Source organism: Elephas maximus, chromosome 20, assembly GCF_024166365.1.
Source record: "Elephas maximus indicus isolate mEleMax1 chromosome 20, mEleMax1 primary haplotype, whole genome shotgun sequence".
NCBI classification, from domain to species: Eukaryota; Metazoa; Chordata; class Mammalia; order Proboscidea; family Elephantidae; genus Elephas; species Elephas maximus.
In genome coordinates this window covers 41,680,339-41,692,752 of record NC_064838.1, presented here as the reverse complement: position 1 = coordinate 41,692,752, position 12,414 = coordinate 41,680,339, and the positions used below count along the sequence as shown (strand labels likewise).

General features: G+C 44.4%; 1 protein-coding gene across 2 annotated transcripts in view; it reads left to right on the top strand.

The window, feature by feature from the left end:
• The window catches only part of RAB7A (RAB7A, member RAS oncogene family), a 79,491-nt gene extending 69,670 nt beyond the window's left edge, over nt 1-9,821 (top strand). For both annotated transcript variants that reach the window (XM_049863152.1, XM_049863151.1), the window contains 3 exons: nt 3,790-4,008; nt 6,659-6,787; nt 8,365-9,821. In XM_049863152.1, the coding sequence (XP_049719109.1) occupies nt 3,790-4,008; nt 6,659-6,787; nt 8,365-8,460 (444 nt within the window). In that variant the 3' untranslated portion in view covers nt 8,461-9,821. The remainder of the gene's footprint in view (nt 1-3,789; nt 4,009-6,658; nt 6,788-8,364) is intronic.
• The last annotated feature ends 2,593 nt before the right edge of the window (nt 9,822-12,414 follow it).

Below are 12,414 nucleotides of genomic sequence, written 5' to 3'. Positions count from 1 at the left end.
AGTGGAGACTGCCATTTTGCTCTCCAGTGTTAAACATGCACATACCCAGCAGTTCCATGTCTAGGTGTGCACAGCCTTGGTGGTGTGGTGTTTAAAGCACTCGGCTGCCAACCGAAAGGTTGGCTGGTCGAACCCACCAGCTGCTCTGTAGCAGAAAGATGTGGCAGTCTGCTTCCACAAAGATGTACAGCCTTGGAAGCCCTGTGGGGCGGTTCTCTTCTATCCTGCAGAGTCCCTGTGAGTGGGATAGACTCTGTGGCAATGGGTATGTCTAGGTATATATCCTAGAGAAACTTAACTCTGGGGATGAGGAGAGAGATGTGAAAAAAAATGTTCATTGCAGCCTTGTGTGTAATAGTGAAAAACTGCAAATAATTCAAATGACCGGGGAAATAACATTTTTTTGGAATACCATATAGCATTTAACTTTTGGAAGTAAAAAAAAAGCAAGTTGCAAAAAGATGTACAGGATGTTTTCAGGAGCCATTTACTTCTGGGGAGGAAGGAAGGAGAATGCTATGGGGGGAGGCTTTGCTATTTCCTTAAAAATAAACTGATGGAAAAATGGCAATGTTAGTGGTATTTGTAACATTAGAGTGGTAGGTAGATAGATACACAGGGATGTAGTTTTGAATGTAGAAAATAAAATACTTCAATTAAAAATTTAAAAGATGAGTCAGCCATAGGACTGTACTTTCCTCAGTTTGAAGTAAAATTATTTTTGGAAACTTGGCAAGGATAATACCTAATTTTTCAACTTTTCTTTTCAATTTTTTGCTTTGCCTTCTCTGTATGTCAGAGTTCCAAGTATCTATTTGGTTCCACGTAAGAGTAATAGAGTTCTTAGGTAGTAACTTTACTCTTTGGGATTCTGTCCTAAAGAAGCACTCTGAAATACGGAAAAATCTCTCTGTATTAATGTTCATTGCTGAGTTGTTTATAATTGTGGAGAATTGTTGGCAATATTATAGAATAAACAGGCATTAGGGTTGGTTTACTTTATTTTCTGAGTTCTTTGGGCAGTAGTAAAGCTGTGAGCTGGGCAGGAGATAGTGCCGTGGCCTGGATTTGCAGGCAGAGAGGAGTGATATGGGAGAGGGCCTGGAGTGATGTGTGGTGGAAGATTCCAGCCACATGAAACTCTGATATGTGGATGGTGTTCCCCATGTGGTAGGATGCTAGGTTTTTATGTTTTTGCCTTACTTATTTTCCAAATCTTCATCGAATAGCAATGTTACTTCTCTAATGGAAGCTTTTCTCTTTAAATACCCAAACCTAGGTTTAAATTCTTGTTTTTAAAACTTTCTTTTTATAGGAGTCCTTGTCTGTTTCTACTTGCCTTACTGTGTGACTAAGTTCTTGATTCCCCTCCACTTTAGTCCCCTTGTATGAGAAAGGCTCATTTTTCCATTCAAAGATACATATACAATAGAGAACATTGGGAAACCAGAAGAGCACACGGGCCAGTATCACCAGCAGTCTCTGCTGGCTCTCCATCATAAGTCCTATTTTTTTCCATAGAAGATATCCTTTGCTTATTGTTTTGGTGGGCATTTAGTCCCCCTTGCTGCACAGAGGCAGGTAGAATAATTGGACTTAAATTTGTTTTTACTGCCCTTCATGCTTATATCAAACTTATTTAACCCGTCACCACATCCTTCTAGCTCAGTCTGAATGCTTTACCTTACCAGTGATCTGAAACATGCTGTGCCTCACCCAGACATTCCTGAAAACCTCCTAATTTCACTCTATCTGTAGTCAGGACACACTGCTGCCAAGACATGGCTGCTAGGACAAGTCCTGTTTTAAAAAGGTTCTTCCCAGGGAGATGAGTGATTAGTGCTTGTATTGATTAATTGATTAAAGTTGCCTGGGAATGGAGTAGGGTTCCCTGTTACCAGGGGTGTAAATGAGAGTCTGATTGACCCTGTTGTCTCTTTCTAATTGTGAAGAACCATGTTCATCAGAGGAGGCAGCTGAGGTTGGCTTCTCATAGCTGCCTTTCCTATTAGGAATAACCCTTGGGCTCATGGGAATTGTTACCAACAAAAAAGTGAAACACACACTCTGCCCAGCACTGCCCTTGGTAACACAGCCCCTGTCCATCATGCCTTTAGCCTGGGCTATTCTTGGTTCACCTGTGAGCCGGAGTTCAGCCTGTATACTCATATTACACTGCTGGAGCTTTTAAAAGGGGCTTTACTGCTACCAATTCAAGTCTTCTAGCCAATATTGAAGTTCTAGCTCTGCTGCTGCTCGCCACTGTGTTATTTGAGCCAGGCCCCAAGAGTAAACAAACAAAAAAGAATGAAGGGAAAAAAGGAAGAACCCTGTGTTGTTGACATTGAATTGAAGGTAGCAATATGAGAGAAAAAAAAGAGTAAACCACCAGGTATCTGCCTGGATTTGCACGTGATGTTTTAGGGCTCCTGTCAGAGAACTTTTTGAGATGTGTTGTCGGATTTGGAATGTTACAAGCTTTGTTTACCTTGGTAAAGCCAAAAAACCCAGTGCCGTTGAGTCAGTTCCGACTCATAGCAACCCTATAGGACAGAGTAGAACTGCCCCGTAGAGTTTCCAAGGAGCGCCTGGCGGATTCGAACTGCTGACCCTTTGGTTAGCAGCCGTAGCACTTAACCACTATGCCACCAGGGTTTCCTTTTGGTAGTACTATATAATACTGCCCCATCCTAATTTAATGCCCTTGTACATCATATTCTAACCACACATCCATCCCCCCTTTGTATAGAGAGGCTCTACTCCTTGAACTGTATGCTTGGCATACAGTAGATGCTCAGTGTGTGTATGTCCTGGGTGCAGTTGATGTGTTCCCCCAAGTGATCTGGGGTCACAGGGAGGCAGATTGACTGCCTGAGATGGGCTTCATGGAGGATCTCAACCCCCTTCTGCAAAATTGGTTCTAGAGATGTAATTCTAGTGATCCAGTCCGTACTCTATTTTGGTCCAAACTCCTTACCTTTGGGGCAGTTGGTTGACAATTTGGGCATAAAGGAGAACTTTATTGGGTTATGAGAATGGTCCAAGTTCTCAGTTTATAAGCAAAGTGGTTTCCTTGCAAATGGACAATAGGTCCAACAGTTGAAGACCTGTGTCAGCTAGAAGGCTATCTCCTCAGTAACTACATGCTGCGCCTGACCCAGTCACTGTCGTGAACCAGAGGATCGCCCAAGGTGTGCGACCATTCCTCGGAACACTAGTCACCTCTCCAGGCTGATGGGGTGGCCCTGTTAGGAACCTAGAAAGGAGAGGAATCCCAACCTTGCCTGGTGTTATTTTGATTAAAGCTTTCATGATGTGTGTTCTCATTGTCTTGATCTCTCTGTCAGGGTTGTTTTTGTTTTAATTTAGGTGTACTATAAATATACTGGTCTCTTTTTAAGGTAAAATTTACATACAGTAAAATGCAAAGATTTAAATGTGCAATTCAGTGAGTAATCACCTCCCCATATTTCCATAACCCCCAGAAAGTTTTCAGAGTACACAGATCTTAGATTTACTGCTCAAATTTTACATACATATGTATGTAGTCATCACCTAGGTCAACATTTCTGGCACCTCAGAAAGGGTTCTTGTCTGTCTCTTCCCACTCAGTGTCTCTCTCTCTTACAGTTTGTCAGGGCTTCTTCCTAAATTCTGAACCCTTGTCTCTGTGGGGTCTCTGTATCCAGTTCCTTTCTTCCCGTCTCACCTTCCCCCAACCCAGCATCCCTCCTCTTGCCTGGTGCCCTACCCACACCCTCCCAGGAATAAACGTTTTGTCTCTCGCAGATTTGGGACACAGCAGGACAGGAACGGTTCCAGTCTCTCGGTGTGGCCTTCTACAGAGGCGCAGACTGCTGCGTTCTGGTATTTGATGTGACTGCCCCCAACACATTCAAAACCCTTGATAGCTGGAGAGATGAGTTTCTCATCCAGGCCAGTCCCCGGGATCCTGAAAACTTTCCCTTTGTTGTGTTGGGAAACAAGATTGACCTCGAAAACAGACAAGTAAGTGCGAAAGACACTGGAAATCACAAACAATGCAAAGGCGTGAGAACCTACCCTTGTGAAGGCCGTGGCTGCTGAATCATAGAGAGGACCTTCTTTTAGAGGCAGCTATGTTTGGGGTGAAAGGTGGCTGTTTTTAGCTTTGATTGGTAAAAAACCACTTGGCTCAAGGGCCAGTACCCAGTAAGTACTGTGTCTGTACATGTGCGTCCCTATGGTGGTGATAGGGGGCTGGTCCGTGAATCTCCAAGAGTTAAATTAGAAAGGACAGGTAACACCTGCACAGCACTTTGGGACGAGGTCTTTACTCCCTAACCTAGTACAGGCATACCATCTTGGCTTTCCCTGTGCAAAACAGGGGTGATGAAAGTCCCTTTGAAATTGTGCTGATTAACATAACACCAGAGCCATTCCATGGAGTTGCCCGCACTCACCGTCCCTCTCTGTCCACGTGTGGTTATTTGACTTAAGGTGGTGTGGTGCTCCGCAGTTGGCCTTTTGGATTTAAAGGCAGGCTTGAATTTAAATCCTAACTCATGCACTGTGAAACTACGAGTCTGAGCCTTCACTCGTATACTGAGGGCACTCCTGGATCAGATGACAGTGTACCCTGAAGCTCCGGCGCACACTCCGATCTTGGGAAATGGTGGCTTTCTAGTTGACCCTAGTTTTCCTCTCTTGCCACAGAGACTGGCTTCTAAGGCGCTTCCGTGAATTTGGAGGGTTCTGTGGTAAGGCCGGAAACCCTGGTGGTGTAGTGGTTAAGTGCTACGGCTGCTAACCAAGAGGTTGGCAGTTCGAATCTGCCAGGCGCTCCTTGGAAACTCTATGGGGCAGTTCTACTCTGTCCTATAGGGTCACTATGAGTCGGAATTGACTTGACGGCAGTGGGTTTGGTTTTTGGTTTGGTGCTAAGGCCAGAATGGCTTTGGAAGGTGTTGTTAATTACTCTAGACTTACTTCAGGCCAGCTGCCTTTGAGGTCTCAGGCCCATGAGACCTGGTTTAAAGCCCCACATTACACCCAGCTGGCTGTGACTTTGAGCTGTTGCCTTTCCTCTCTGAGCATTTCCTTTCATGCACTTTGAAGGAGGAATTAGATTTTGTAATTTTCACGTACCCTCCCAGCTCCAAATGTCTGCCGCCTCATTGTGGAGTTTACATTAACATTACCCAAAGAATTTGGTCTTTGTCCCGGGTTCCGGAGAGACAATCTTAAAAAACAAAGCAAAAATCTTGGAATTCAAGTGTCTTGGATAAGGACTCCAGACCACACACACTTTACTGACAGGTGAGGTGATGATGTGACTCTGAGGTGGGAGCTAGCCAGCCCAGAAAGACTCACCACATAGTGCCTTGTAAGCACCTCATGATACCTACCAGTCTCAGGGAAGAGGAGCTGGAGTTTGCAGTATGTAATGAGACCTCCAATAAAAACTCTGGACACAGAAGCTCCGTGGGCTTTCTGGTTGGAGAAAGACATCTGTGAATGGGGGAGGGTAGCATGTACTTTGGGGCATGGCAGCTCTGTGCTGGTATCCCCCCCAGACCTTGCCCTCTGCGTGTCTTCATTTGTATCCTTTTTTTTGCTATAATAAAGCTGTAATAGTTAAGTATCACGCTTACTTTGAGTTGTGCTAGTGAATTACAGAACCCAATGGAGTAGTGGGAACTGGCAGTGAGGGAGCCCAGAGGAGGAGGGTCCTGAACTTGCAGCTAGCATCCTGGAGGGGTAGTGGGAAACCCCAGATTCGTGGCCAGTAGATCATAAGTGAGGGTGCCATGTGGGCACCCACACTTGGCGCTTGGCATCTGCCTGTTTGGCAGTCTGAAGGACAGTGTCTTTTAACATTGTAAGGTCTGGCCTAGCTCCGAGTGGCTAGGGTCAGAGAAGTGCTGCGTGGGCAGCTGGTGTCAGAACTGAACAGAGAAGTGAAAAGTGGGGATTCGATTTGATATTTGATTTGATTTTGATCCATTCCCTCACGGACCTGCCTGGATCTCCAGGAGTACAAAAGATCTTTTTGGGCTTTCAAATGGCATCTCTGTTGGAAACATAGATTCTTCCAATAATTATAGCCAGATCTATTTCTGATCATAGATCCTTTTCTCCCCTTCCTAAGTTACTTGTCTCTTGGCAGAAAATGGGCTAAGGGTGAAGGGAAAGAATTAGGACATGAGGGGCTAGAGTGGCCATGAGAGCTACAGAATTCTGTGGCACTTGAGTGTGTAGCACAGATGATGTAACAGCAATGGAGGAGGGACTAACAAGCCTCAAGACCAAGCTTCCTGGTATTTCCCATGCTGGGGTCTCTGAGGTCCCAGGAGAGGTGGTTCATTTCTCTCCAGCTCTGCCACCTTATTCCCTTCATAAGCTGCTCTCAAGTATAGCTAAGGATCAGAAGCCATGGGTTGTAGATGGAAAACGGGCTTTGGTTTGAATCTTAGCTATCTTCCATAAGAACCAGCAGGGTAGCGTCCGACAAGTCTGCAGGTCGCTCCCGACCCTGACCCGCCACACACCTGCCTCCCCCAAGTCTATTCCCTCACCTGTGCCGTCTGCAGTGTAGGGATGCCGGTCCTTGTGAAGGAGTGAGCCAGGGATAGCTGCTTTTGTGATGAGCACACATGAGCCTTGCGTCCTTTTCCAGGTGGCCACAAAGCGAGCACAGGCCTGGTGCTACAGCAAAAATAATATTCCCTACTTCGAGACCAGTGCCAAGGAGGCCATCAACGTGGAGCAGGCGTTCCAGACGATTGCACGGAATGCACTTAAACAGGTAGGTCCCTGGAAGCTCTCTGGCTCCCTCTGCGGAGGTCTGACCACCGTCCCAGCCACTGCCCATCGTCCTTAACTTCATTTTCTTTCTTAGCTGACTGTCTTTTCTGTGTAGTCAGAAAAACCAGTGTGTTTGTCTGAGAAGATAATGATAGTTCTGCGTAAGCTTCCAGAAATTCAACTTGTTTGTGAAAATCTAAAAGTTGCAGATAGTGAAGACTGGCTGAGGCCACCCATGTTTAGCTGGGCATGTTATTTTCTTGCAAGCTGGTAGGAGATCAAGCCACTAGGATGCCCCTGATCAAACCGCTTCTTCCATTTAAGGAGGAGATAAATTTGAAATAGAATCCCAGCTCTGCTACTGACCTTTAGATCTAGGTATTTAGCATATTTGGGTTTTCTTCCTCTCATCTGTGAAATGGGAACATCTGCTCTGCAGGGTGGTTTTGAAAATTAAATGCAAAGAATTTACTTCTGTCACTGTCATAAATGGTTATATTTAATTGCAGGAAAGGTTAACCAGAAGCTCTAGCATTGTATTTCTTGAATAAAGTTTTCCTGCGTTTTTCCTCTTATGTTGTGTACTTAAGTGGTCCCAGAAGAAAGTTACTTGTTGTTGGTATGTGATACTCCTTGTGGGAGCAGAGAAGCTATTTTAAGTTTTCATTGAGCAGCTCTGTGAGAGCCAGTGGTGTGTTTAGGAAGGTTACGCGGTATCGCCAGTCCTTTGTTAGTCAGAGACAGTGTGAGTTGGAGAGGAGCGGGGGAGCTGTTTAGAGGTAAGATGTGGGGGGAATGTGGAGAACACTTGAGGGAGTGCAAATGGTGGCTGTCCCCAAACATGTTTCACTGGCTCCAAGAAACACAATTTATGGAAGGCCATGGCACTCAGCAGAATGTGTGGGCAGGGAACTATTTGGAGTGGGTTGTCCCAGATACTGGGAAAGGTCTTGGCATGGGTTGGGGGCGTGTGCCCCCTGATTCATAATGAAAGGGACAGCCCTACACATAAGGAATTGTTACCACCCAGAATGCCAGGAGTGCTCTGGCAGAGAGACTCTGTTTCTTAGATATCTAAGACCATCTATCTGACCGCTTACCCCAGCTGATAAGAAAATCCATCCACATAAGTTACGTGGCACGCACATTCAGCATTTGAGAGACACAACTTTCCTAAACCTCTGGAAGAAAAAGAAGGTAGATCATAGGCCCAGAAAAATGAGCGGAAAGTGGAAAACTTAAGAAACCTTCTGTGACTAAAGGGGCAGCTAGCTCTTGGCTCCAGCACACTGGTGCCTTGTGGCAATGCTGACTAAGGGTTGCTCTCCCTCTCTGAATTTCTCTCTTCTTGTTGACCTGGAGTTATCCCAAACCTTGTCTTCCCCTTGGTTATTCTTCTGAGAGTTGAGCATCTCCTGTCAGAGCCCACCCTTAACTGCCTGGTCATGTTCTGACCCCCAGCTGCTTGCCCAGGCAGCAGTATGCCGCACCTGGGAAGAAAGGGCCAGAGCTGAGAGCTGGAATTCCTCTGTCCCTTAAAGCCCTGAGTAACCACCCTTTCTCTCTTGCCCTGTCCAGGAAACAGAGGTGGAGCTGTACAACGAATTCCCCGAGCCCATCAAACTGGACAAGAACGACCGGGCCAAGCCCCCGGGGGAAACCTGCAGTTGCTGAAGGGGCAGTGAGAGTAGAGCACAGAGTCCTTCACAAACCAAGAACACACTTAGGCCTTCAAACACAGCCCCCCTTGCCTCTTCCAAACAAAACATAAATTGATCTCTCATATCCAGCTGCCAAAAGAACCCCTACCAAACACACTCACCCTCATACACAACACACACACAGATCTGACACAAGCAGACAAACTCAAGCCCACGCCTATGACACAGCTCCATGGGGTCTGCCCACCCACCACATGAGCCCTCATCTGTGGCAGCAGGACAGGCCAGCTGTAGACATTGTTCTGGCGTGGAGCCGGCATTGGAAGCTTTTTCGTTTTGTCCACTGGAGAGAGAGAGAACTGTTTACAGTTAATCTGTGTCTAATTAGTTAAACTTGATTTTTTTAACGGTCTTGTGGTCTTTTTACCCCACTTCACCCTCCCTCCTTGTGAAGGCTACACCTTGGGAAGGCTGGTGCCCACGTTTCATTACAGGCTCACACCCAGTCTGATTAGGCTGAGTTTTGTATGTATCTGTTAATGCTTGTTACTTTTAACTAATCAGATCTTTTTACAGTATCCATTTATTATGTAATGCTTCTTAGAAAAGAATCTTATAGTACATGTTAATATATGCAACCAATTAAAATGTATAAATTAGTGTAAGAAATTCTTGGATTATGTGTTTAAGTCCTGTAATGCAGGTGTGCAAGATGGAGGGTTGAACCCTGTCTGGATTGCAGAGGGTTAGCAACTCAGAATTCGAAAATCCAGCTAGAGGCAGTATTCTGTACAGTAGACACAAGAATTATGTACGCCTTTTATCAAAGACTTAAGAGCCAAAAAGCTTTTCATCTCTCCAGGGGGAAACTGTCTAGTTCCCTCTGTGTCTAAATTTTCCAAAAGGTTGATTCGCATAATACAGTGGCGTGTGCAATGGATAAAATGGCTGTTGTTTTCAAATATTAAAATTCTCATTTTCCTTTTTTTTTTTCCTGCTCCACACTTGAAAACTCTCCTGTTAGATCACCATCCTACTATAAGAGGAAAAGGAAAATCCTAACAGATCTGTCCTAGTGATTTTACCTTTGTTCTAGAAGGCGCTCCTTTCGGGATTGTGGTATCCGTAGGTTAGCAAACCATTTTCTCCGTTTCCCCACCTGACTCTCCAGTATCGCCCATCATTAATTAACCTGTTTCTTTGGTATGGAACCCCGGCAGTTCTGCTCCCTCCCTAGGATCTGTCCCTGCATTGTAGCTTGCTTAACGGAGCACTTCCCCTCTTTTCCAAAGGCCTACATTCTAGGGTGTGGGCCAGGTTCTTCTGTAAAGAGATGAACGTGATGCCAATAAAATTTAACAAGAACAAAGATCATCTGTCTTTGCCCTGTCTTTTTTTCTTCTTCCCAACCCTTGGCTCAGTAGAGACCATGTTAGCTAATCACAGCCAGTGCTTTATCAAGCTAAATTTAGAGCCCTCCATATGGGCACTTGTGGCACTTTGAGGCAGAAGGGCCTTCTCCTTCCCAGTCCTGCAGGAACTGCCCCTGAGTTTCTTTTTTTTTAATCACAGCATTGGGAGCAGAGGGAGAGACCCTGCATGAAGAGTGCATTGTCCCTTAAGAGGAGCAGCTACAACTGGTGATCCGTGGGCCACACACGACCTGTCAGTATAACTTAGCCTGTGTGTGGGTGTGTTTTGATTAACTTGGTTGGTAAACTTATACATCACATATTTATGGATTTATGATTTTTTACACAAGAGGAAGATTTGGCACCAGGGGCCCTGTATTCCATATATAAGCCACTAGCTGGAACTGAATATAATTTTATAAAGTAGTAGTGGCTCAGCCTACAGGTCAGTATTAGGTTTTGCAAAAGTGCCCCCTTTACTTAGATCTTGAATTCTACTTTGCTGTACTTTTCTATGTTTTTACTTCTCAGGCTCCTCAGTTGGGTTCACTCCTCATGCCTGTTCTTGGCATGTACTTCATGTCTTAGAGATAACATTTTTAGAAGTTCAGATGCCACCCAGTGAGAGATTGTATACAACTACAGCACCACCATAACTGGTGGTCCATGGCTTAAATCTTCTCTGGACTCCCCTGCTGGGGTCAGCCTAATCAGATACTGTGTTTGGCCTCTGGAGAAGCAGAGTGCTCTCCAGATTGGCAGTTGGTCACTGGACCATAGTTTGTGTGATGCTCACTTATACAAACCAGGATACTGTACCCCTGATTGTGTTCCCTTGGCCCTGAGCTTGAAAATGACATTGACTGTCATCAGCTTGGCAGTGACCTGTATGACCTTGAACTTGCTAAAATGTGCCCCTGATCCTGACCTTAACCATTGTACTTACCATATCTCACCCTAATTTTAAGGTTGACTTTGAACTGACTTCACCCTTGATCCTGTCAGTGACGGTCATGCTAAGCATGACCCCTCAAAATGACCTTGAACCTGACTCTCCTGACCCTGAGCATCACTATAAGTTTGAAGTTGTCCTTGACCTTGACCTTGAACCTTATAGTGACAGCGAACCTTATTCTCTGACCCTCAGACTAATCAGTCTAATATCCCATCACGTGATGTATTTTGCTGAGGTTTATTTCATTTTACCTACCTAACTTGTACACACACACTGTGTTCATCTAGATTTGGCTTAACTTCATTAAGAAATGGCTAAGATTGAACTTCTTGGCACTAGTATGGCACCTTTTTCTTATTCCTGCTTAGATTCACCATAAGTGGGTGCTTTTGAGAAAACTTTGGTTTGCTCCAAGCAGCAAGGATTTACTTTTGAGAAGAATTTCTTAAACTGAGTTTTTTTTTGTGTGTGTGCTAATACGGGTACCTTTCAGTAATAACTTCTTTTTTTTTTAGGGTCACCCAAATTCACTCTCCTCACAGTAAAAATGTGAATTGAGATGAATGTGTGTTGCTGTTTACATTCATCTCAGTTTGCTGTAGCAATCAAGTTACTTTGGAGAAGAATGTCTGGGATCGAGTTTACTAATACAGATTTGCTTCAGTAGTAGTGCTTAGTTTTACTCAAATTCCTGCTATCTCACAGGATGAATGTGCGTTGCTGTGCTTGTTTTTAATCTTGATTTGCTTCCAACAAGCTACGGGGAGTTATGAGAAGACCATATAGGACTGAGTTTATGTATTAACAAGAGTTATTATCTGCACTCCTACTCAGATTCATTCTGATTTCTCCTCCTTCGTAGTAAGAATATGCCCTTAAGATTAATGTATGTAGCATTGCTTAACGTTCATGCTGTTCAACGCTAACTAGCAATATATAAGGTTTTACTTTTGAGAAGAATGTTTGAGACTGAGCTGTTTGCACTATTGTGGATGCCTTCCAGTAAATAGCACCAATTAGATTCATCCTAATATACTCTACCTCATAGTAAGAACGTGCCTTAGAGATGAGTATGTTGAATTGCTTACATGCATCTCGGTTTACAAATGACTAACACTGAGTTTGCTTGCACTAATACAGATTATTTTCATTACTACTGTTAGACTCATCCTGATTGGCTCTAACTCACAGTAAGTATGTGATTTAGAGGTGAATATATTCTGCTGAGTTTACATTCATCTTATTTCACTGATCCTGACTCAGACCCTGATGCTCAGCAGACACATTCTAAAGATATGACTTTGCTCCCAAGATGACCTTGAATTTGACATTGACCCTGATCTTTATCCTGACTCTTCATCCTTACCTCCATCATGATCCCAAAGATCTTCATGGACCCGACATTAACTCTGATCCAGATGGTAACACTTCCTGACCTTGAAGCTGACCTTGAATCTGATTCTCATTCTGACTACCCTAAACCTGACCATCTCAGTCTTGGAAATTGACCTTGGTGTTGACCTAGAGCATGATTTTTTTTTTTTTTTTGTTAACCTTGACCCTGAAACTCTCATCCTAACCATATCACACCATAATTTTA